General features: G+C 43.2%; 1 protein-coding gene across 1 annotated transcript; it reads right to left on the bottom strand.

Moving 5' to 3' along the window:
- Nucleotides 1-3,107: 3,107 nt before the first annotated feature.
- LOC121586892 (pleckstrin homology domain-containing family O member 1-A) lies at nt 3,108-22,965 on the bottom strand. Its single transcript, XM_041903930.2, is given in 7 exon segments — nt 3,108-6,154; nt 6,156-6,370; nt 6,521-6,622; nt 8,987-9,091; nt 14,110-14,250; nt 21,913-22,059; nt 22,699-22,965. Coding segments are annotated over 7 exon segments (1,806 nt in total). The 5' UTR covers nt 22,726-22,965; the 3' UTR covers nt 3,108-5,085.
- Nucleotides 22,966-23,888: the final 923 nt, after the last annotated feature.

Genomic DNA, 23,888 nt, shown 5'->3' with positions numbered 1-23,888 from the left:
ACTTGAAGCTTTCTACCTTCTCCACTGCGGTCCCGTTGATGTGGATAGGGGCGTGCTCCCTCTGCTGTTTCCTGAAGTCCACAATCAGCTCCTGTACATCAATCTATCTCCACAATACAGCTTTGTGGATAGGGAGTTGAGCACTCCAGTCGTGTCAGAAAGTACTTTAGAACACACAGTACATCAAGGATAGTTGAAATCACAGTGATACATTTTCTTGAGTTAAATTGACTCTACTGGGAGTTATCGTAACCCTCAAGAGAGTAACATGCTCCCTGGAGTTAGTGTTGATAACTGGAGTTCATTGGGACGGAGTACTTTTAATTCCATTAAGATTAACCAGAGACAGGGAGGTAAATCTATGGAGTTATCCACAGATGTGGGAGGGGCCTCATTGTCATATTTCCCAGCATGCTCTGTTGAAGGTAGATTTTTTACATTGTTTGTTTCAATATCTGTGTTTTCACATGAACACTACGTTGATTGTTTTTGATCTTATGCTACACAAAGATAAGAAACGTCAATTTTTCTACACTAATCCAATCTGTACAGTACATTCAGAAAGTATTCACGCCCCTTGACTTTTTCCACATTTTGTTGTGTTGCAGCCTGAATTTAAAATTGATTAAATTGAGATTGTGTGTCACTGATCTACACACAATACCACATAATGTCAAAGTGGATTTTTGGGTGGGGGGAATGTCTACAAATTAATTTTAAAAAATGTAAGCTGAAATGTCTTGAGTCAATAAGTATTCAATAATTTTGTTATGCCAAGCCTAAATAACTTCAGCCAAGACAACACAGGAGTGGCTTCGGGACAAGTCTCTGAATGTCCTTGAGTGGCCCAGCCAGAGCACGGAATTGAACCCGATCGAAAATCTCTGGAGAGACCTGAAAATAGCTGTGCAGCGACGCTCCCCATCCAACCTGACAGAGCTTGAGAGGATCTGCAGAGAAGAATGGGAGAAACTCCCCAAATACAGGTGTGCTAAGCTTGTAGCGTCATACCCAAGAAGACTCGAAGCTGTAATCGCTGCCAAAGGTGCTTCAACAAAGTACTGAGTAAAGGGTCTGAATACTTATGTAAATGTGATATTTCAGTTATTTTGTTATTTCATTCTGCAAAAATTTCTAAAAAACAGTTTTTGCTTTGTCATTATGTGGTATTGTGTGTAGATTGATGAGGGGAAAAAACAATTTTATCAATTTTAGAATAAGGCTGTAACGCTAAAAAAGGGGTTTGAATACTTTCCGAATGCCCTATAGGTAGTCTTCATGTACTGTATTTTCTTCCCTACTCTGACAGGCATTAGTCCCTACTCTAAATGCAAGTTGTGAGGGCTGGATGTCTTGCTGTAAATTGGCTTTCATCAGAGATTGAATATCACATTGCAAACCACCATAATGTGACACATTAAGAAATATAATAAGGCTGTACACCCTTGTAACTCAAAGGAAGTAAACTGAAAGATAAATTTACTCTGCCGGAGTTGATGTAAAACAACACAGAAAAGTGAAATGGCAAGGGAGTTGGTTAAAAATGACACTGAAAATAGTAAAATGGCAATTGGAGTTACATTTAAGCAACTCTCTGAGAGTTGGATATTTAATCCATTTAGTGTCATTTTAACTCCAAAAATATCAACACCATGACCAGAGTCGTTTTAACACAAAATGGGGATAGGAACATATAAACCCCAAAATAGTATTACATTTGACTCCATAGCAGTTGAATTAACTGTGCAGAAAGAACTTTAAACCGTCATTAAGTAGATGCTGGGACAAGACTATGGTGTAATTAACCTGTGTCAACATAAGAGTAGGACAGTAGGTCTACGGCACAATTGAAATATGCCTTTGGCCTAGTGTCAGCCAATGCACAATAGAACATGCCCAGCCCGTCTGAAGTGAGTGGACCGGCCAGCTGAGCATTCTCATATCTGAGCCACATCAAGGGGTTTATAACACCAGAGATAGCATGCAATCCTATCGCCGCAGTCCCACGTTACTGCCTCTGAAATATTAAGTCCCTCGTGTCCCTAAAAGCCTTTCGTTGTCATGTTATTTTTATAAGCAACCATGTGCGCTGTGCGTTCATCTGCAAAGGAAAGACACATTCGCTTCTGAGCTTTGGTTCCTCCTATACAGCTTCTGAACATGCCGTTGGTTTGTTGTGTTGTGGTTGTAATAAGCAGGATGTATTTTTAGTGCTGTTGCTAACGTCCCTCGCTGGGCCATGACAAGGAGCAAGTTGCAACCTCCCTCCTCCAAACAAACAAGTTCTCCTCCTCTGAGGCAAGCATGGCAACGTGGAGCAGTGCGTGAGGAAATTATTTTTCTCTCTCCTGCATCCCAATGTTGTTGTTGGGTTATTTTATACATGCTAGGACCTGATGTTGTGCTTCAGTATTCCCACTCTTGATGGCTCCAGTAGTGTACAATAACTACCTGTCTGATGTTGTTATGTTTACTCTTACTGTACTCTTGTCATCTTACATCCATTCACATGCATTTGGGTCATATTTAGCTATAATCATTATGAAGTCCTCTCCTATAAAAGAAACTGCTGAAAACGGGGGCCAGGCAGTAGCATTCTTGCTCCAGGCTCCAGTATTACTAATGCCATCACTGGAGCGTCCTTATTAATCCGTTTGATTCAGTGGGGCCACGCTATAGCCAGATGCTGCAAGGCTATTGAGTCACAATGGAGCACGGAGCAGCCCCTCCCCCCACAACCCATACTCCTCTACTCTCTCTCTCTCCCTCCCCTCTAACAGAGGAATCAGGTGATAGGAATCTTCCACACAGTCACATCTGCTCAACCATATAACCTTTAAACTGTTAATCCCTCTGCTTAAACAGGGCTACTGGCAAGAACATACAGTAACACTCCTCTAATACAAAATGGATGGGGTGTAAAAGGAATGGAATCCTCATTGCGATTGCACAGCAGTAAAGATGGAGCCGTGCTTCACATTCGTAATGATGTATAATTAAATTTGAATACTTAATTCAGTCCTATTGGGTAATATGATAAAAATGCAATTCTGCCCCTAGAGACGCAAATCAGTAGTTAAAAGGAAAGTGATGAAAGACAAAGGGAATTCAGTGTAAATTATTTATTTAACTTATGCATACACTAGTCATTTCACAATTGCTGTTAATAAAATCAATTTCTGAGATTGCTTGAGACATTCTAACCACTTTTCACTTATTTCTGGCAGAGTTGCTTTACACTGGTCTTTGGCTTAGCTCAGATTACAAAGCGGTGGTGGATATCTCTTTCGTTATCAACATTAGGCCTACTGTATTGCATGTTGTCATGTGCACCAAAGGCATATAATTACTGCTGAAGGGACACACACATACACATAATCAAATAAACCGATAAACTGCAACCATACATGAGTGATTGTAACCATATGTGAGGTGAGCCTGGTGTAATGGAGCGATGTTTGTCCTGTCCTAGATGCACTGTGCATGTTAATATCAACTCAGTGACCTATGAGTCATATTTTGGCAGTCAGCCAATGACATGGCAGGAAATACTGACCATGTGACTAAACCAGGACATGATACTAAGAACATTGATTTCCACCCTATTTTGGTATGAAATAGTGCAGTGCAACCAACCCATCTTCAAATCTCCAAATGTAATATCTTTGTGCCCGGAAAACCTTTCAGAAGCTTTAATCATCTCTCTCTCATCAAATAATGTATCCTCTTGTTGTGAGATTACCCTGTGCACCTTTTGGAAGAGAGACAGAAGAACTGTTGAAATCATCTGCCCACCTGATTAGAAGTGCAACAAACACTACAGAGACTCAACATGACGCCTGCAATTATAATCCCATAATAGCATATCTCCTCAAAAGCTGATCAGAGTTAATGAGCATGTTCTCTTGCTCGCTTCCGCTGAATCACTCACATGCAGGCTTTTGTAGATCACAGAACCCCAATTAACCAAAACAATAGAGGAATTCTGAGTACAAGCAAGAGACCACGTTACATGACCCGAAAATAAAAGTACATTTAATAAAACAAAGTGGTGTTACTTGATATCCTTGCAATCAAAGTGGCCTTGTGGTCTATGAGTTTTAGCTATAAATGTCGGGAATCCAACTAGTGAGTTTAAATCAGTTTGATTGCATAATGTTAACAGGCATCTTGAATCTGTCCGTGGAATACTATTGCTCAGTTTAGGACACAGAGGGGAAGAGGAAATAACAAGCTCACAGTAAGAGGAAGATTGCCTTTGTATTCGGTCTCTGAGAAGACCAACAACTACAATACTAGGTTTCTGACACCGAGAAACTGGGGAAATCCTTGATGTTTCAAGGTCATTGGACTTGACTGCAAGTTGTCAATAACTGAAGCTAACCGAAAGAGAGCATCTTCTCCATATATGCATTTCACACTGAAATAATGCTCCTCAGACAATGTTTCCACGCAAACATTTTCATTCCATTCGTCCATTATAAAAAAGCATTTCATGTTTATATTTAAAGTACAAAGCATTTTGCAATGAAACCTAATCCACCTCTGGTGGATAATAAATGTAAATATATGACTTTCCCTGGGTGTGTCAGTGTCACCGAGGCACAGCACCTCCGCTCTAGCCCTGTTTATGCCTCTCAGTCTGAGTCACCCCCCATCCACGAACCAGGATTAAGCCATAAACCATGCTCTGCTCCTACAGCCCAGAAGCTCATCCCTCCATCAACAGAGTGGAACACAGAGCCTTTGACAAAGGGAACAAAATCTAATGCACAGAATCATATTATGGGGTCAAGGTCCATCTAACCTATTCACACCAGCAAGCAAACAGCAGTGGTAATAAAATTATTCTGTCATTACTTTCTCAGCTTAATTTGACTAGTATACAGTATATAAACAAATATCAAGATAGGAAAGTGCAACGGGAGCAGTAAAGCCTAAAAGCTTTGTGCTTCAACACTGGCAAGTAATGACAACAAAAACGTGACAGAAAATGTACTGTATGTACTCCATGCCCCTAGTGCTCTTTTTATTGTCTTTGTTTGGAGAGAAGCCAGCATGCTTTTCAGCTGTGGTGCGACAGAGTCATTGGTCCTCCAGCCTATAGTCCTGTGGCGGTGTTGGGGGCCTGTCTATTGTTTTCTTTTCGGAGCGGCGGTTTAGTGACTGCGTCTGCAGCTCCTTCACCTCCTCCAGCACCTCCTTAGCCTGACGCCAGGAGGAGACGGCTTCCTGCAGAAGACGCTCCGCCTCCGCCCGTCTACTCTCCAAATCACAGTCACTGAGAAGTGAGTGTGCACTCTTACTATGGAGCGAGTCATTACCCTTCAGATGGGGCGAGTCAGCACCCTTCAGACAAGGTGAGACGATACTCTTCAGACTCTGAGAATTCTTACCAATGATATTTAGTGAGTCCTTAACCCTCAGAACAGGATAATTAGTATCCTTGATGCGAGGCGAGTCAGAACCCTTCAGACTAGATGAGTCAAAACTTTTTGAAAAGGGTGAACCAATGTTCTTGAGACGTGGAGAGTCAGAACCCTTCCGACTTGGCGAGTCTGTTTCCTTGAAACGGGAAGAATCAGCAACCCTGAGACGGGGAGAGTCAGTAACCCTGAGACGGGGGGAGTCATTACCCCTCAAATTAGGAGAGTCATCACTCTTTGAATGGGGTGAGTCTGTACCTTTTGAGCGGGACTTCTTGCCCTTCGTACGAGGTGAGTCTTTCCCCCTCAAACGAGGTGAGTCTTTTACCCTCAAACGAGGGGAGTCACTACTCTTACTGCGAGGTGAGCCTGAGGCCCTGGAGTGAGGAGACTCAGACCCTCTCAGATGGTGCAAGCGGGGCGAGTCAATGCCCTTCAGATAGGGCGAGTCAAATCCCTTTGCATGTTGCAGTTCCTCCAATCGCATTTCTTCCAGCAGTTCCTGAGCCCTCTGCATTTTCTGGGCGATAAGACTCTGCAGTTGTCCAACAGGCTGGACAGGTTCATCTGTGGGGCGAGGGCGAAGGACACCCCTGGCTGGCCGTGAGGAAAGGACCTCGTCCATGGAGGCGCAGCGGCTCCTACCCTGGGCACTGAACCTCTTCCCTGGTTGAGGGGTCCGGGATTGAGCCTCAAGATGGTGCGCATGGCCCCAGGAGAGCTCGCTCCCGAGGCAGGCTGCCCGTCTTGGGTACCCTTGGGTCCCTTGTTGTGACACAGAGTTTGGAGACGTCTGTGCCAGAACGCTGACGACCTGTGGTCTGTTTGTCTAGGTCAACCCGGAAGTTATTTTCCCAGAAGCGTTCTTCCTCATCTTCTGGGGTGGAGTCATCTTCCTCGTGGACAAGGTCAAGGGTCAACATTCCGTCTGAAGAGGTGGATGCCTAGGGAGAGCACAAGAGAGTTTAGAATTCAATGCAACAGACCAGGTTAATCCTTACAATACAAACAGTACAATTCCTTATTTGCCTTCCACAAATATAATATTGACTTGGAACTGAAATGTCAGTGTTAGCCAAGTTAGCAACACCCACCACAGCCATGAGGTGTCCCCGGGTGGGCAAGCGCCGTGCATGGGGAATCTTGGCACGATCACGTGTAGGGTGCACCAGGACACTGTCCTCTTCAATTGTGACCTATGGAAAGATATTTATTTTTACATGCAGAATAACATAAATGTATATTTGTGGAGGGAGAGTTATGGGAATGGATGAAAGAGTAGGAGGTTGTAAGTGCAACAAGTAACTTCCCCTTCCCATGAGCTAAAGATGTAATGTAGAGAACAGTAGAGTACATTAGAGTAGAGTACATTGTTGGGTGTTGGAATTCAACCTGCTGTGCTAAAGCAGGCACTTCACACCTTTTGCTTGATACTCGAGAGCATTCTCACTATCGGGGTGGCAGACATGCTGCAGAGTTCATTCTCACTTCCCGACGATCTCTAACTACGGAAGATGGATTTTCACCCTATAGTGTGTGCTGGGGAGGGAGCCACTGTTTGATCGAGAGGCACGAGGAAAACAGGTGGGCGTCGGCAGGGACGGAGCATTAACGAGGACTCTGTTCCCGACGGAGATGGATGAGTCAGCGAGGAAACTCTTTGATCTCTCATCCTTGCCTGGGGAGATACCACTTACGTGTTTCCCGTATTGAAAGATGTAGACTGTGCTTTTGTCTAAATTCACAAATTGTACAGTTGAAGTCACCTTAGCCAAATACATTTAAACTCAGTTTTTCACAATTCCTGACATTTAATCCTAGTAAACATTCCCTGTCTTAGGTCAGTTAGGCTCACCACTTCATTTTAAGAATGTGAAATGTCAGAATAATAGTAGACAGAATGATTTATTTCAGCTTTTATTTATTTCATCACATTCCCAGTGGGTCAGAAGTTTACATACACTCAATTAGTATTTGGTAGCGTTGCCTTTAAATTGTTTAACTTGGGTCAAATGTTTCGGGTAGCCTTCCACAAGCTTCCCACAATAAGTTGGGTGAGCTGGTGTAACTGAGTCAGGTTTGTAGGCCTCCTTGCTCGCACACGCCTTTTCAGTTCTGCCCACACATTTTCTATAGGATTGAGGTCAGGGCTTTGTGATGGCCACTCCAATACCTTGACTTTGTTGTCCTTAAGCCATTTTGCCACAACTTTGGAAGTATGCTTTGGGTCATTGTCCATTTGGAAGACCCATTTGCGACCAAGCTTTAACTTCCTGACTGATGTCTTGAGATGTTGCTTCAATATATCCACATCATTTTCCTTCCTCATGATGCCATCTATTTTGTGAAGGGTACCAGTCCCTCCTGCAGCAAAGCACCCCCATAGCATGATGCTGCCACCCCCGTGCTTCACGGTTGGGTTGGTGTTCTTCGGCTTGCAAGCAACCCCCTTTTTCCTCCAAACATAACGATGGTCATTTTGGCCAAACAGTTCTATTTTTGTTTCATCAGACCAGAAGACATTTCTCCAGAAAGTACGATCTTTGTCTGCATGTGCAGTTGGAAACCGTAGTCTGGCTTTTTTATGGTGGTTTTGGAGCAGTGGCTTCTTCCTTGCTGAGTGGCATTTCAGGTTATGTCGATATAGGACTCGTTTTACTGTGGATATAGATACTTTTGTACCTGTTTCATCCAGCATCTTCACAAGGTCCTTTGCTGTTGTTCTGGGATTAATTTGCACTTTTCGCACCAAAGTATGTTCATCTCTAGGAGACAGAATGCGTCTCCTTCCTGAGCGGTATGATGGCTGTGTGGTCCCATGGTGTTTATACTTGCGTACTATTGTTTGTACAGATGAACGTGGTACCTTCAGGCATTTGGAAATTGCTCCCAAGGATGAACCAGACTTGTGGAGGTCTACAATTTTTTTCTGAGGTCTTGGCTGATTTATTTTGATTTTCCCATGATGTCAAGCAAAGAGGCACCGAGTTTGATGGTAGGCCTTGAAATACATCCACAGGTACACCTCCAATTGACTCAAATTATGTCAATTAGCCTATCAGAAGCTCCTTTTCTGGAATTTTCCAAGCTGTTTAAAGGCACAGTGAACATAGTGTATGTAAACTTCTGACCCACTGGAATTGTGATACAGTGAATTATAAGTGAAATAATCTTTCTGTAAACAATTGTTGGAAATATTACTTGTGTCATGCACAAAGTAGATGTCCTAACCGACTTGCCAAAACTATAGTTTGTTAAAAAGAAATTTGTGGAGTGGTTGAAAAAACGAGTTTTAATGACTCCAACCTAAGTGTATGTAAACTTCCGACTTCAACTGTACATAGTGTGCTTAGTAACGGCAAGGTTACATTTGTCTGGAAACTTTTTATGGCTGGCTGTGGGGGCGTTTTGAGTGGTGGTGGTTTCATTTAAAATAATAAATGTTGCATGAGAGACATGCTAAAGAGAGAGAAAAAGAAGGAAAGCTGTAGAAATCTGAGGAGAAGTGAGAGCTAGCGACATAGGGACAGGGATGGAGAGGAGGAGAGTGACTGACCTACCTCATCAAAAATGCGGTTCTTGGCTTTGATGATGGCTGTATTGAGGGCATTGACCCATGACTCCTTCTCCTCGGGGCTAACGGCCAAAAACACAAGATTGGGCACCTGAGGAAAGGAAAGAATCGATTGATTGGTTGAAAGAAGATGAGAAAGGGATACTCCCAATATTCACCCTTCTTCCTAAGTGTGTACTTGCATACTCTAATCATGGATTTAAAAGCAATACATTAGTGTAAGCATTGGCTGGAGGGAGAGTTAGAATGTAGTGTAAGCATTGGCTGGAGGGAGAGTCAGAATGTAGCCAATGTGTGAGAGATGGAGAGGGGGACAGAAAGCTTAATGGGGCGGCTTTGCCTAAATCGCCAAGAAAAGGAGATTGCGCCTCAGTAAATGTTAAAGATGGTTCTTATCTAGAGCAGGGTCTAAGCTGTAAGCTGGAGGAAGAATCTCTGCAAAGCTTGACAAAAACAGGTAAATTGAGCATCTGCCCTTAATCCAGTTACATCTTCTTGTATATAATTGCAATCTTCTCTCAAACACACACTTCCCCCTTCCATTCCTGAAACGTAATTATAGAATATCACACTAAGACAGTGAACAATTATGTAAAATGAACCAGCAGCTGGTGCCGAGATCTAAAGGAACTGCAGTGGGTCAGAAGCGACAACTGTGGGTGGAATCTCTATAGGATTTGTGCGTTACAGAGAATGCCTCTTCAGTGTTAATGGGATTCTATGGATTATGTCTTTCTGGAGAAATCCACCAATCCCGGTCTGTGGTGGGAGTGTGTTACTGTCCAATCCAATGTGGCAACACAACCATATAATCTCCCAGAGAGAAAAATAAATAATCAGCTAGACAAATGTTTTGCACTAACTCTCTTGCACTGACTCTATGCACACACACTGGACTCTACCCACACACTGACACCCAAACACACACATACACACACACTTTATTAGGTACACCTATCTAGTACCGGGTCGGACCCCCCTTTGCCTCCAGAACAGCCGGAATTTTTCAGGGCATGGAAAGGTTGCTCAATTGGTATCAAGGAACCTAACGTGTGCCAGGAAAACATACACCACACCATTACACCACTGCCACTAGCCTGTACCATTGACACCAACTAGGATGGAGCCATGGACTCATGCTGCTTACGCAAAATTCATCAGCATGACGCAACAGGGACCGGGATTCGTCAGACCCGGCGATGTTTTTCCACACAATTGTCCAGTGTTGGTGACCTGTGATACAAGTCAGTATTCAACGTCCATTCATGTCTGAGGACGTCGGGAGATGACGTGGAAACCGGCCACAAGGGGCAACAGTGAGTGCTGTTACCTTCAAGTAGGTTTCAGTTTTGCTAGAGCATTGTGGGCGGGTATGGGGTATGGGGGATGGCAGATGGGTGTAAGCACCTGCCTCTGATTCTAAAGGTTGCAAGTTCGAAATCAGCAATTGTTTTTGATATTTTTGTTTTAAGCCTATCCCAAACCTTAACCTTTACCATTCGGAGTTAATGCCTAACCTTAAGAATTTGGAGTTAATGCCTGAACTTAACCCTAACCTTTAAAATTCTGAGTTAATGCCTAAACTTAACCTTAAACACTTCGAAATTTGACGTTTGAGAAACATGGATGAATGTCTAATTCTAACGTGATAATGTGAGAGCTGGTAGAATCGCGTGCCCACTGGAGGCGCTTCTTCTTGTATTTAGCTGATAGGAGTGGAACTCGGTGTGGTCGTCTGCAGCAATAGGCCATCCGTGACAAGGACCGGCGAGGTTGTGCTTTCCGAGATGCTGTTCTGCACCCCACTGTTGTACTGCGCCATTATTTGCCTGTTTGTGGCCCGCCTGTTAGCTTGCACGATTCTTGCCTTTCTCCTTCGACCTCTCATCAACGAGCTGTTTTCACCCACAGGACTGCCGCTGACTGGATGTTTTTTGTTTGCTGCACCATTCTCGGTACACTCTAGACACTGTCGTGCATGAAAAGCCCAGGAGGCTGGCCATTTCTGAGATACTGGAACCGGCATGCCTGGCACCGACAATCATAAACACGCTCAAAGTTGCTTAGGTTACTTGTTTTGCCCATTCTAACGTTCAATCGAACAGTAACTGAATGCCTCGATGCCTGTCTGCCTGCTTTATATAGCAAGCCACGGCCACGTGACTCACTGTCTGTAGGAGCTAACCATTTTCGTGAACGGGGTTATGTATCTAATAAACTGGCCACTGAGTGTACGCTGCTGCTACTGTCTATTATCTATCCTGTTGCCTAGTCACTTTACCCCTACCTACAGTGGGGAGAACAAGTATTTGATACACTGCCGATTTTGCAGGTTTTCCTACTTACAAAGCATGTAGAGGTCTGTAATTTTTATCATAGGTACACTTCAACTGTGAGAATCTAAAACAAAAATCCAGAAAATCACATTGTATGACTTTTAAGTAATTAATTTGCATTTTAGTGCATGACACAAGTATTTGATCACCTACCAACCAGTAAGAATTCCGGCTCTCACAGACCTGTTAGTTTTTCTTTAAGAAGCCCTCCTGTTCTCCACTCATTACCTGTATTAACTGCACCTGTTTGAACTCGTTACCTGTATAAAAGACACCTGTCCACACACTCAATCAAACAGACTCCAACCTCTCCACAATGGCCAAGACCAGAGAGCTGTGTAAGGACATCAGGGATAAAATTGTAGACCTGCACAAGGCTGGGATGGGCTACAGGACAATAGGCAAGCAGCTTGGTCAGAAGGCAACAACTGTTGGCTCAATTATTAGAAAATGGAAGAAGTTCAAGATGACGGTCAATCACCCTCGGTCTGGGGCTCCATGCAAGATCTCACCTCGTGGGGCATCAATGATCATGAGGAAGGTGAGGGATCAGCCCAGAACTACACGGCAGGACCTGGTCAATGACCTGAAGAGAGCTGGGACCACAGTCGCAAAGAAAACCATTAGTAACACACTACGCCGTCATGGATTAAAATCCTGCAGAGCACGCAAGGTCCCCCTGCTCAAGCCAGCGCATTTCCAGGCCCGTCTGAAGTTTGCCAATGACCATCTGGATGATCCAGAGGAGGAATGGGAGAAGGTCATGTGGTCTGATGAGACAAAAATAGAGCTTTTTGGTCTAAACCACTCGCCGTGTTTGGAGGAAGAAAAAGGATGAATACAACCCCAAGAACACCATCCCAACCATGAAGCATGGAGGTGGAAACATCATTCTTTGGGGATGCTTTTCTGCAAAGGGGACAGGACGACTGCACCGTATTGAGGGGAGGATGGATGGGGCCATGTATCGCGAGATCTTGGCCAACAACCTCCTTCCCTCAGTAAGAGCATTGAAGATGGGTCGTGGTTGGGTCTTCCAGCATGACAACGACCCGAAACACACAGCCAGGGCAACTAAGGAGTGGCTCCGTAAGAAGCATCTCAAGGTCCTGGAGTGGCCTAGCCAGTCTCCAGACCTGAACCCAATAGAAAATCTTTGGAGGGAGCTGAAAGTCCGTATTGCCCAGCGACAGCCCCCGAAACCTGAAGGATCTGGAGAAGGTCTGTATGGAGGAGTGGGCCAAAATCCCTGCTGCAGTGTGTGCAAACCTGGTCAAGACCTACAGGAAACGTATGATCTCTGTAATTGCAAACAAAGGTTTCTGTACCAAATATTAAGTTCTGCTTTTCTGATGTATCAAATACTTATGTCATGCAATAACATGCAAATTAATTACTTAAAAATCATATAATGTGATTTTCTGGATTTTTGTTTTAGATTCCGTCTCTCACAGTTGAAGTGTACCTATGATAAAAATTACAGACCTCTACATGGTTTGTAAGTAGGAAAACCTGCAAAATCGGCAGTGTATCAAATACTTGTTCTCCCCACTGTATATGTACATAGCTACCTCAATTACCTCGTACCCATGCACATCGACTCGGTACTGGTACTCCCTGTATTTAGCCATGTTATTTTTACTTTTTATTGTTATTCACTGTGTATTTATTCCTCGTGTCACTATTTTTTATGTTTTTATCTTTAGGCCGTGGCTATGGATACAGAGCCCACACCCCGCCCCCGCCCACCCTGCCGGAAACCTCTTTCTTAAGGTTGTCGTGCTTATGTTTACAATACTGACAACAAAGTTTGTACATGTCGATAATGTATTTTGTGTAAAACATTTAAATAGCTACATGTAGCCTACTCCCCTCAAAAAATAACATGAAACCCCACTTATGCTTACTGAGGCATGAAATTCAGTAGTTCGAACAGTTTTGTGTACAACATTAAATTTGTAGGAAATTGCGCTTATGCTTTAATAGCCTGCTGAGGGAATGCAATAGTGCAAACAGTTTTGTGTACAACATGAAGTTTGTAGGCTACACCAGTGACCAGACAAAGGCGATCAAGGAGGGGGACCGGCAGCGAAGCAGTAAGCACAGCAACTACGTAGGTAGCGGAGTGGGCACAGCAGAAAACAAGGTCTGAGGTTAATACAGGCTTAGGAGATCTTATACGTTTTGTTTTATGAGATAATATGTCAGTTAACATGACCTTTATGAATTATGAAGCCTTTATGTGCTTTTAAAAAATGACTTAAATGCTTCAAGATCTCCTAAGCCTGTGTTTACCATATACCTTATTTTCAGCGTTTATCCCAAAACGCCATTCACTTCCCCATAGGCTTTGTCCAATGAACCATGGCAGTGTTCCTACAAAAAGACGCCATTATATTTCTCTCTATTGAGATACAAAAACTCTGTGTACTCCGTTATCTTTAACTCTGCATTGTTAGAAAAGGACCCGTAAGGAAGCATTTCACTGTTAGTCTATACCTCTTGTATACGAAGCATGTGACAAATACAATATGATTGATTTGATTTGAACATGTACTCTATATCTCATACTCTCTCTTTACAGAAAACCACAAACTATGTCTGAGGATAAACTTCCCTCAAGTTTAAGTTTTCAGCAAAATAAAACTTCTAAGTGCATTTTCAGCTAAAATCGACACCTGCAGTAAGGGCTTCCCACTGAGGGCAACACACCCCAGGCCATGCGCAGCCTCCCTGCCTGACTCCTTCACTCTCCCTGGGCAGAAGGACTCACCGTATTCCCAGGCTGCTTGCAGCAAAGCAGGGTGAACCTGCTGTGGTTCTTCTTACTGCGGCTTTTGGCCTTGCGCAGCTCCTCAGATCGTTCATAGTCAGCCAGGTCAAACAACTCCTGGACTTTCCTCTCATCCTTCACCTGGAAACACACAGAGAAAACAGGAAGTAGTTACAACTCAGGTCTATACAGATGTGCAAGATGGCACTGGCAAATGAGCTTTGTCAATTTGTTTTGAACCTTAAACTATCTGTCTACCACAAAAACACACATATGCACACACACACACACACACACACACACACACACATACACACACTCACACGCTCAAACTCCCTCACACACACACACACACAGAACAACCTACTGTGCATTACAGCAAGTCATCTTGAGTTTAACCAAAGGGAAAATACTAATTATAAACTGGGTGGTTCCAGTCCTGAATGCTGATTGGCTGACAGCCGTGGTATATAAGCTCGTATATGATGGGTATGACAAAACATTTATTTTTACTGTTCTAACTACGTTGGTAACCAGTTTATAATAGCAATAAAGCACCTCAGGGGTTTGTGGTATATGGCCAATATACCACGACTAATGGCTGTATCCAGGCCCTCCGCGATGCGTCGTGCCTAAGAACAGCCCTTAGCCGTGGTAACAGAGAGTGGTAATTATTGCTTAATTACCACTCTCTGTTATCCAGCAGCTTTCAACAGCACAGAGACACACCACAGTGCCTGGGTAAAAATCATCAGTTTCTCACATTCGTATCATCCATTATGTTATTGAGGTTTCAAATGAAATTCTCTGGAATATCAGGCCTTAAATGCCCATACAGAAGCACTTCTGTAGGTGTACTGACTGCCTTTTTAGGACAAGTCCAAATGTCTTTAAAAATTCCATTACAGGCCTGACATCAGAATGTTACCAAGTTATGATCATACTTTTACACAGAGCATTGAAATATGTGTTTATTTTCAAAACCTGCTTCCCAATGCCGCCCAAAAGCAATAGCCAGACAAATTGGTTGAGAAATTTAGTCTTGGAGCGGGTGTTCCTGTATTACTCCCCTGCCTCCCATTATTGGTCTCGTGGCCCCGCAGCAAAGTGTCTCATTTAATCGCAGATCAATTGTAATCAACAGCGCTGGGGCAGAGACATCGACCCCTTCATTCAGCCTGACTGACAGGTGATTACATACAACCTCAAGGGTGGTGGGACCTCCCAGAGGGCCCCATTAGATTCTACACATCAACGGGGTCAATGGGGGTCATGGTGCGGTGTGTGTGTATTTGGAGGTGTTGGGGGTTGGTTATTGACATGGGTACAAGCCTATGTGTAGGTCTGTTGTGAGAACCTAAGGAGACGCAGAGAGATAAGGTTGAACATCATTGGTACACATAGCAATGTGGGTGGATGTGAGTGTGTGTTGGGAAGGGTGTTACACTTTCATCTTGATGCATAGAGATTTTCCACAGCAACAGAGCCCTGCATCAGAGGAATCTGCCAACGTTAGAACGAGACGCGGTGCAACTCTGAGAGTTTCTGTGATCAAAGAAACCACCACATACGGTATCATTTAAAAATGTGTTGCAGCCTAGTATCAACCACTATTAAACCACTAGCAGCCTGAAATGCACTTGTTAGGGCTACATTTGACCATTTGTGTCTTTTAATTTCAGTGAGGAACTTTATTATGCCTAGCGATATACAGTATACTGTATGAGGACAATAAATACGTCAAAAGTGTAGTCCAATTTCTTCCTGATAAAACACAGATCCAAACTGTGTCCCACCGCATGCTGCTACCTCTTCGTTAGCCACCCAAACTGCATTTAAAATGTAAAAGATAAGCATGAGCTGTATGTGTGTGTGTGGGTGTGTGAGAGAGAGAGAGGCTCGCAACTCTAATATGGGGCAAAAGAAGCCCTGAGGACCCATTCTGGAACCTCACCATCCCATCAATATTTCACTCCCCTCCTGCTACGTATATGGAAAAGCAGAGTTGGGGGGTGGTAGTGGGGGTTAAATGCCCACCACTGAGAATGACCCAGTAACATACAGCCCTGTAACGCAAAGATACATAAAGTCTATACTAGCCGGTGGCAGCCCATCCAACAGTAAAATGCAGGGGGAAACCCTAGAGTGAATGGAAAGGCGATGTCCGATTGGTCACACTCCAAAATCTGGTCGACATGCCGGTAATACCCTGTAATCAAGCCCTAGAGGATTTGATTTTTATATAAACCAGGTTGGAATTAAGAGGTGAAATGGATTAAAAGCATCTTTTCAATCACTGCGGAAAATGTAATGCAGTTTAGAGCTGGGGAGTTTAAAGAGGCTGGTTTATTTATAATGTAATACTATATTTCAGTAGGCTTTCCTGAAATAACTAGCATAACAAGAATGGAAAGCTAAACCACCATGGCCTTCCTGCACCAATCATATAGCTTTGTTACATTGACCATATGATATGCTTAATGACCAGTCATCTTGCACTATTTCCAATTACATACAGTTTTCACCAATAACTCCACTGATCTGTTGGACCAGTAACAACACTTGTGTGGTCCTTGACCAATTTCAGAGGTGTGTTAGTCCAATTTTATGCTAAGCTCCTCCAGTCACAGGGTTTCTCTATCAACCACAAAACTTTGTCACACATTCGCTTTCTGTCACAGATGTTGAGTCAATCACATTGCAACAGTATCTGTAAGCTACATCAATCACAAAGATCTTGACCAACTACAAAACACTTGTCCAACTGCGTCACCACATTTCTTCAATGCATGGCCTAAAATCTTCCCTCAAGAACCTCCTGGCCTAGGTCATACAGTATCTGATGAAAACAAGCTTCCCTCACTCTCTCGCGCTAAATCCTGTTTTGTTTTAGTGTCCTCTTTCATATGCCATGCACGTCACCATTGAAAACCATAAAGACTCTATATATACACAGTACAGAAACATAGGCGGAAATCCCATAAATGATTCACATAGATCAAAGATTGAGTGCTTCAGTGGAAGCACTTTGAGCATTCTACAGGAGCATCTCTGTCTGCACGTGTAAAGACTAGAGAAGAGAACAGAGAGTGCTCTTATGAAAGTTGTATGATGTGCGTAACCTGCAGTCAATAGCACAGCTATAAGATAAGAGCAGAGCAATATACAGGGTTGATATCGTGGGAGCAGAGACAGGAGCACACACCTCCATAACATACACTCTCAGCACACAGACACACATCTTATTCTCAACTATGACAACATACGTTAGTGTACACTTCACACACAACAACAGCCTTTTATGGACGAACAGACCTCACTGTAACACACGCATCTATGCAGTTCCTGTGTTGTGTAATCCACGTTCTTGTAGCATCATGCCTGTCTGGCGAATTGAGGCTCTCAGAGCTCTGGCTCTGTAGCCTATTATGGGAAGCTTGAGCTGAGGATGATAAAAAATAATTCAAAATCTTGCATTGAGCAGTAGCTGAGCGGGCATAATATGAAAAATACACCGCAGTTAACAGGCTCTTTGAGATGATGAAATCTTTAACGATATCTTGAAATGTTCAACACTAGAATACTGGAGCTGTTCCCTGAATAGTTTCCCCTGACACTGCAAAGTAACTGGGAGGTGATGAAATTCAATAGTCTTAAAATACACTGAGTGTACAAAACATTAGAAACACCTTCCTAATATTGAGTTACACCCCATTTTTCCCTCAGAACAGCCTCAATTCGTCTGGACATGGACTCTACAAGGTGTCGAAAAGCGTTCCATAGGGATGCTGGCACATGTTGACTCCAACGCTTCCCACAGTTGTGTCAAGTTGGCTGGATGTCCTTTGGGTGGTGGACCATTCTTGATACACACAGGAAACTGTTAAGCGTGAAAAACCCAGTTCTTGACATACACAAACCGGTGCGCCTGGTACCTACTACCATACCCCATTCAAAAGCACTTAAATCTTTTGTCTTGTCCATTCACCCTCTGAATGGCACAATCCATGTCTCAATTGTCTCAAGGTTTAAACATCCTTCTTTAACCTGTCTCCTCCCCTTCATCAACACTGATTGAACTGGAATTAACAAGTGACATCAATAAGGGATAATGCTTTCAACTGGATTCACCTGGTCAGTCTATTTCATGTCGTGTTCCTAATGTTTTGTACACTCAGTGTATATTTGTGTTCTGTGCCGGGGTCGGGTCTGGTGGTAGAGTTGCTGACCTCCAGACTATATGCCCTCCTGCGGCAGGGGTTCATCCCAGTTTACGCCTTACTTCTCTTTGTGAATTTTCCTCTAAATACAGTATCACCCCCCTTTTCTCCTTCACAATCAAACGTAAAAGACAGGAGAACAGATAGATAGATAGATATTTGCACTCTTATTAGTGGTCAAATTATGAAGTAAGTTTGAATCTGGGGTAGTACAGAGTAACGTCACCAGCAGTTAACGTCTCAGAGTCCCAGTTGCATGGTTGCAAATCCTCTTATGAGAATCTCTCACACATCGAACTGGTGCCCCATGTGAGGATGCTTCGAGGTAATAGAACAGTATACCTGCTTACTGTGCATCCCCGAGCTTATGTAGCTAATCTTATGAGGCAGCAGGCAATTGTCCAGCTTGCACACTCATGCCACAATTCAATCAATTGCAGATAAAGTTAAAGCGCAATGTTGGTCACGTTTTAACGCAAGTGTTTAACACATTTAAACAAATACTCCCGCAGGTTGTATATTTTGCGGATGCTTGATTATGTTGATTCAAAACCACACCTGCCTTGAAATACAGTATAAAATGTTGGAGTAAACCCACATTATGATTGTCCTTCGCCTGTGATTAATAGAAATGATAGAGGCAATTAATTCAGTGAATATGGTTCAAAAGCGTAAATTGTGCTGTAACTCACTAACGACATGATAGCACTCAAGGTCTATAAGCCATTAAATCAAACTCAAAGAGGGCACTCTATAGGAAAATGAAAAGATTATCCCGGGCCCCAAGAGGCCGTTCAGCTGTAGTTACGCTGAGCGTTGGAGTTACAAAAGCCTCAGTGTTCATCTTAGCCTTCTGGCCTACTTCATGAACAGCGTGCTTGTCTTTTCAAAGTTCACATTTGAATAATGCACCCCCATTAATCGTGGTTAAGAAGTTGCAGCGGAGCACATGACACGCTGGTCAAACAGCACTGGGGGAGCAGTTACCTTCACCTGACAAATAGCTAGCATGCCACATACCAATATACATAATATGAAAATATCTCCTTAACAAAAATAGAATTGTATTAAGTGTGAAAGGAGCCATAGGTGCATTACATAACAGAACTATAACATCCAAGAAATTAAAGAGCATGTGTGAGAGAAAGAAAGAGAACTAAAGTTAACTATGCTGAATTGATGCGTTCTGTACCACAGGTGAGGATGGTAATGGCATTACAAAGCAACTGAACCTCAGCTGAGTGTGTGTGTGTGTGTGTGTGGGGTAGGGTTGAGGGGTGGGGGCATTGGGTGCTTAGGGATCCTCAGGCAGTGAGAGGCGCAGCTGCGTCAGCCATGGTCTTATGAGTTTCTGACACGTGTTTGTTGCTCATCCAGCAAGCTGTAAGGGAGCAGGGCACAGAAGAAAAAACACTTTTTAAACTTTGGTTCTAAAATTATTGGGGAAACTGGCATTGCATGCAGCTGGAGCCCTCAGTCCCACTCTCTCCCTTCAAGGGAAGCCTGTGGGTACCCTGTTGGAGCCTTGTTCAGGGTCTTGTTCAGGGTTCAGAAACGGACAGCGAAGCACTCAAAACTCAGTCAGGCCTTTGGGGCTTGAAGATAAGGCAAGAGAGGCATTGCATGTGACTGAATCATCAAGTGAACCAGTAATGTTGTCATAGGTTTGTTTGTTTCATTAGCAAGCGTAACACCTACATCCACAACTGAACCAGAGATAAATGACTAACAAGGTTAGCCTTAACTGAACCTGAACTGAACCCAGTGCATGTCTACGAGTTATTATCTTCAAATGTTTGTCTTTCATTAGAGCAATAGAGCGATGCAGACCCTTTTGTGGAACTTTAATTTGCTGTTCTGAGAATCCCTTATAGGAATAATTTAAAGGGCATTATTCTGCTTTCAGAAAGACCTGTGCCCTCTCAGTTGTCAGTAGCGTTTATCTCCATGGTTACTGCTGGGGGGAGGGGGGGGGGAGTATTGAAACAGTGATATTAAACAGAATCTGACCTCAAAAACAAAGAACACAGAAAATAATAAAGAATACAGAGATGGATGGCTGATTCTGTCCATGCCCTATAGTGTGGTCGTTATCAACAAAAATAGATACCAGTGCTACTCCCCAGATATGATGCTTCAGTGCCTTTCGACAGAATGAATTCGCTACAGCTAAAGGTTTAACACCTAGGCCATATGATCTCGAAACTTGTACTGATAATGAAGCTGTTCACTAGAACCTTTCATGTGATAAAAGCACTTGGACATAAGCCATTACTTTCAGTCAAACAAAATAGCTATGTCTCTATGCCATGGCCAAAACCTGTTGTATTGTAATGGACAGTGTTCTAAATTTGCCCAACAATGATACTGAGTCACCATCTGCCACCAATGCCCATAGTAGTACCCACTAGGCACATTTCAATTATGTTGAACCAATGTGGAATAGACGTTGAATTGATGTCTGTGCCCAGTGGGTATTTTATTGACCTCAGAAGTTGGGCACGTTTGCGTCAGTGAAAGTAATCCGAATTCAGCACATCATTTTTTTTGCGCTTGCATGGTGATTTGTGCTTAGATTTGACAATTTAGCCTATTTATTTTCAACAGTGCCCTTTCCATGGCGACCCTAGCCTTGATTTCTAGACTTCTAACAACATCTGCTGGAAACAACAGACCAAGAGCTGAGAGCTCATGTGTAGCTTACATTAAAGGATATTTTCACAAAACAAGTTCCTCAGAGAAACCCAAGATGTCCTTCCACAGGCCAAAAAGTGACATCCATGTTTGCCGTCAATGCTGTAATCTTAATGGTGCATCTTTAACAGGCTGTGTGGTATTTGTGGTTAACTGGTTTTCAACTGTGTAGTGCACAGTCAGCCACATACACAGACACACACACAAACATCTCTACTGAGCAAGGGGAGCGAGCCTGCAACAAAGGAAACCTGAAATGTCTATGGCAGTACAGGCAAACTAAATCAAATGTTCATAAGTACACACACATACACACACACACACACACACAAGAGCACAGTCAGTCATGCACACACACACAAACAAAGGCAGCCAGGTTGGCCGTTTAACAATTTCAAGTACAGGTGCGCTCAATGTAGACACAATTATAGCCTACACCAGTGGAGGCTGCTGAGGAGAGGACGACTCATAATAATGGCTGGAATGGAGTCAATGGAGTGGTATCAACCACATGGAAACCACGTATTTGATGTGTTTGATGCCATTCTATTGTCTCTATTCCAGCCATTATTATGAGCCGTCCTATCCTCAGCAGCCTCCACTGGCCTCCACATAATATTGGAGCACAGGAGGTTGGTGACACCTTAATTGGGGAGGACGGGCTCGTGGTAATGGCTGGAGCAGAATTAGTGGAATGGTATCATGAAAAAAAAATGCACTCTGTAAGTCGCTCTGGATAAGAGCTTCTGCTAAATGACATAAATGTAAAATGTATCAAATACATCAAACACATGGTTTGATGCCATTCCATTTGCTCCATTCCAGCCATTATTATGAACCGTCCTCCCCTCAGCAGCCTCCACTGTGGAGGTAAAAGAGAAGTCCATACCTCTTTCTCAGAGATGTACAGATGGTCTCCTCTCAGTATCACGAAACGGTTTTTCCATATTTCCCTGAAAATCCCTTTGCCACAGAACTTGCGGATCCAGCCTACTTTGTCTGGCTGCGACGACAGCTGGTTGACATCTTGAGGACCCTGCATGTTTAAAGTGGAATAAATCCGTTAAAACCTAGTTTATCTTAGGTAACAAGATGTTCGTGAGAGTACAGAGAGAATAATAGCTCTTTCAAAGGCAAATGCCTTTTCCATCTCAGCCCCAGTAAGTCCACTCTGGCAACTATGAGTCTCCAAGCGTCTTTTCCCAAAAATGATAATGGTGCGCTCTTCTGTGCTTAAAATTTAATTGCAGGTCTTATAACATCCAGGGTGTGGCAAATAAAATATCTGAAAGCTACCAACTGATACAGCGCAAGGGGCATCTAACAATGGCACACTAATGTAAATAAAACACTTTGTACTCTTCACTGGAAGATTGAATCGGAATGTTGAGGAAATCCGTGTAATGGCACACAAGGAAACTGATAGGCTACACATTGAATGTGGCGCGCATAAGGAGGTGCCAAACGACCATTGTTTAGGAATTGTAGGCTATCAAATGTGTGATATAGATAATGTGTGTGATATAGCCGCCAATGTGTGCTGTGGTGTCAAAGCGCGCGTAATGCCCGATTCTGGGCATATTACCAGGTATATCCTAGAAAATGTATAGCCTAATGCAAAGATGCATGGCAAAAAACTTGCACCCAATACTTGAAAAGAAAAGCAATATCTTACCCGTTTGGCTAAATTGCTCTTCTTCATAATGACAGAATCACTTTTGTGGATGTGAGCCAGGGAGTTCCTACAGTTCCAAGTATTTTCCTTTCTTTCGGAGAAGAGATGTTTTAAACTGCATAAACTGTCTTTCCCTTTCTTTTCTCCCCTGTTCTATTGCCTCAATCTGTCTTAATAACGGTTTATATTCTTAATTTCGATGATGCGGTCAGTTCGTGCACTGTCTGTTATTATGAGACGGTGGCATCGTCCCTCCACCTCGGTAGGTAGGCTACACTGATCTCAAACAAGCGGGCTAAAAGGGTATTCCTGTTAATAAAGCGCTCGACAGCTCCATCTATTGCGCTGTTGCCGTGATGTCACCAATACGGAGGAAGTCAAAGCGCTCTTACAGTATGTTAGGGAAATAGAAGAGCAAGGGTCAGTTGAGAGGAATCAAACTCAAAATCCATAACCTGCCCATATGGGGGCTATAAACTAAAATCCACAATTGATATTTCTAGGAGACCACAACGTTGTCTCATGTTGGAGATCTTTAAATTACTGTTACATGAAACCCAGACAGTAGGCTAGTAGTTTTCGTCATCTATTTTTGTACTCTATTTTCAGCTGTGCCGATTCCCTCTCCTCTCCTCAACATACAGATCCACAAGTGAGAAGACACAAATGCTGTACATATGACTGCTCAGAGTCAGACTGACCTTGGTCATTCAAACAAACACAAATTGGGCAAATTATCCTGTCATATGACTCATGTCTCTTGGGTTCAGATGGAGGTTGTTGGCCAATTAGAGACATCCTGGGGCAACTTACCTAGTACTCATATTCCCATCTCCTTATCCTCTAAATAAACGGAAACAACTGAACCCCGCTTTTTGGACCTCAAATAAGAAAAAGCAGTGTTGTGTAAGTATTCGGCATTAAGCTGCTCAGAGCACAAACTCTGAGCCTTTTCCTGATCCCTAGATCTCTCAGAACACACACCCAGAATCTCCAGGGAATGCACTCTGACTGTGGAGTTGCTGCTGTGTTATGGTGAACAGCATCTTGTTCCTTAGGCAGCAAACGGAAGAAAATGTACTTAAACATGGAGAGACTACATTAAGAAACACTCATTTTCATTTCCTGTTGAAAACACTTTGTTGTATTCCTTATGAACATAACCCAGGCAATGTTGTTGTTGCGGAGGA

Source organism: Coregonus clupeaformis, chromosome 17 (genome assembly GCF_020615455.1).
Source record: "Coregonus clupeaformis isolate EN_2021a chromosome 17, ASM2061545v1, whole genome shotgun sequence".
In the NCBI taxonomy this organism is placed as follows: domain Eukaryota; kingdom Metazoa; phylum Chordata; class Actinopteri; order Salmoniformes; family Salmonidae; genus Coregonus; species Coregonus clupeaformis.
This window is presented reverse-complemented; position numbering and strand designations above follow the sequence as displayed.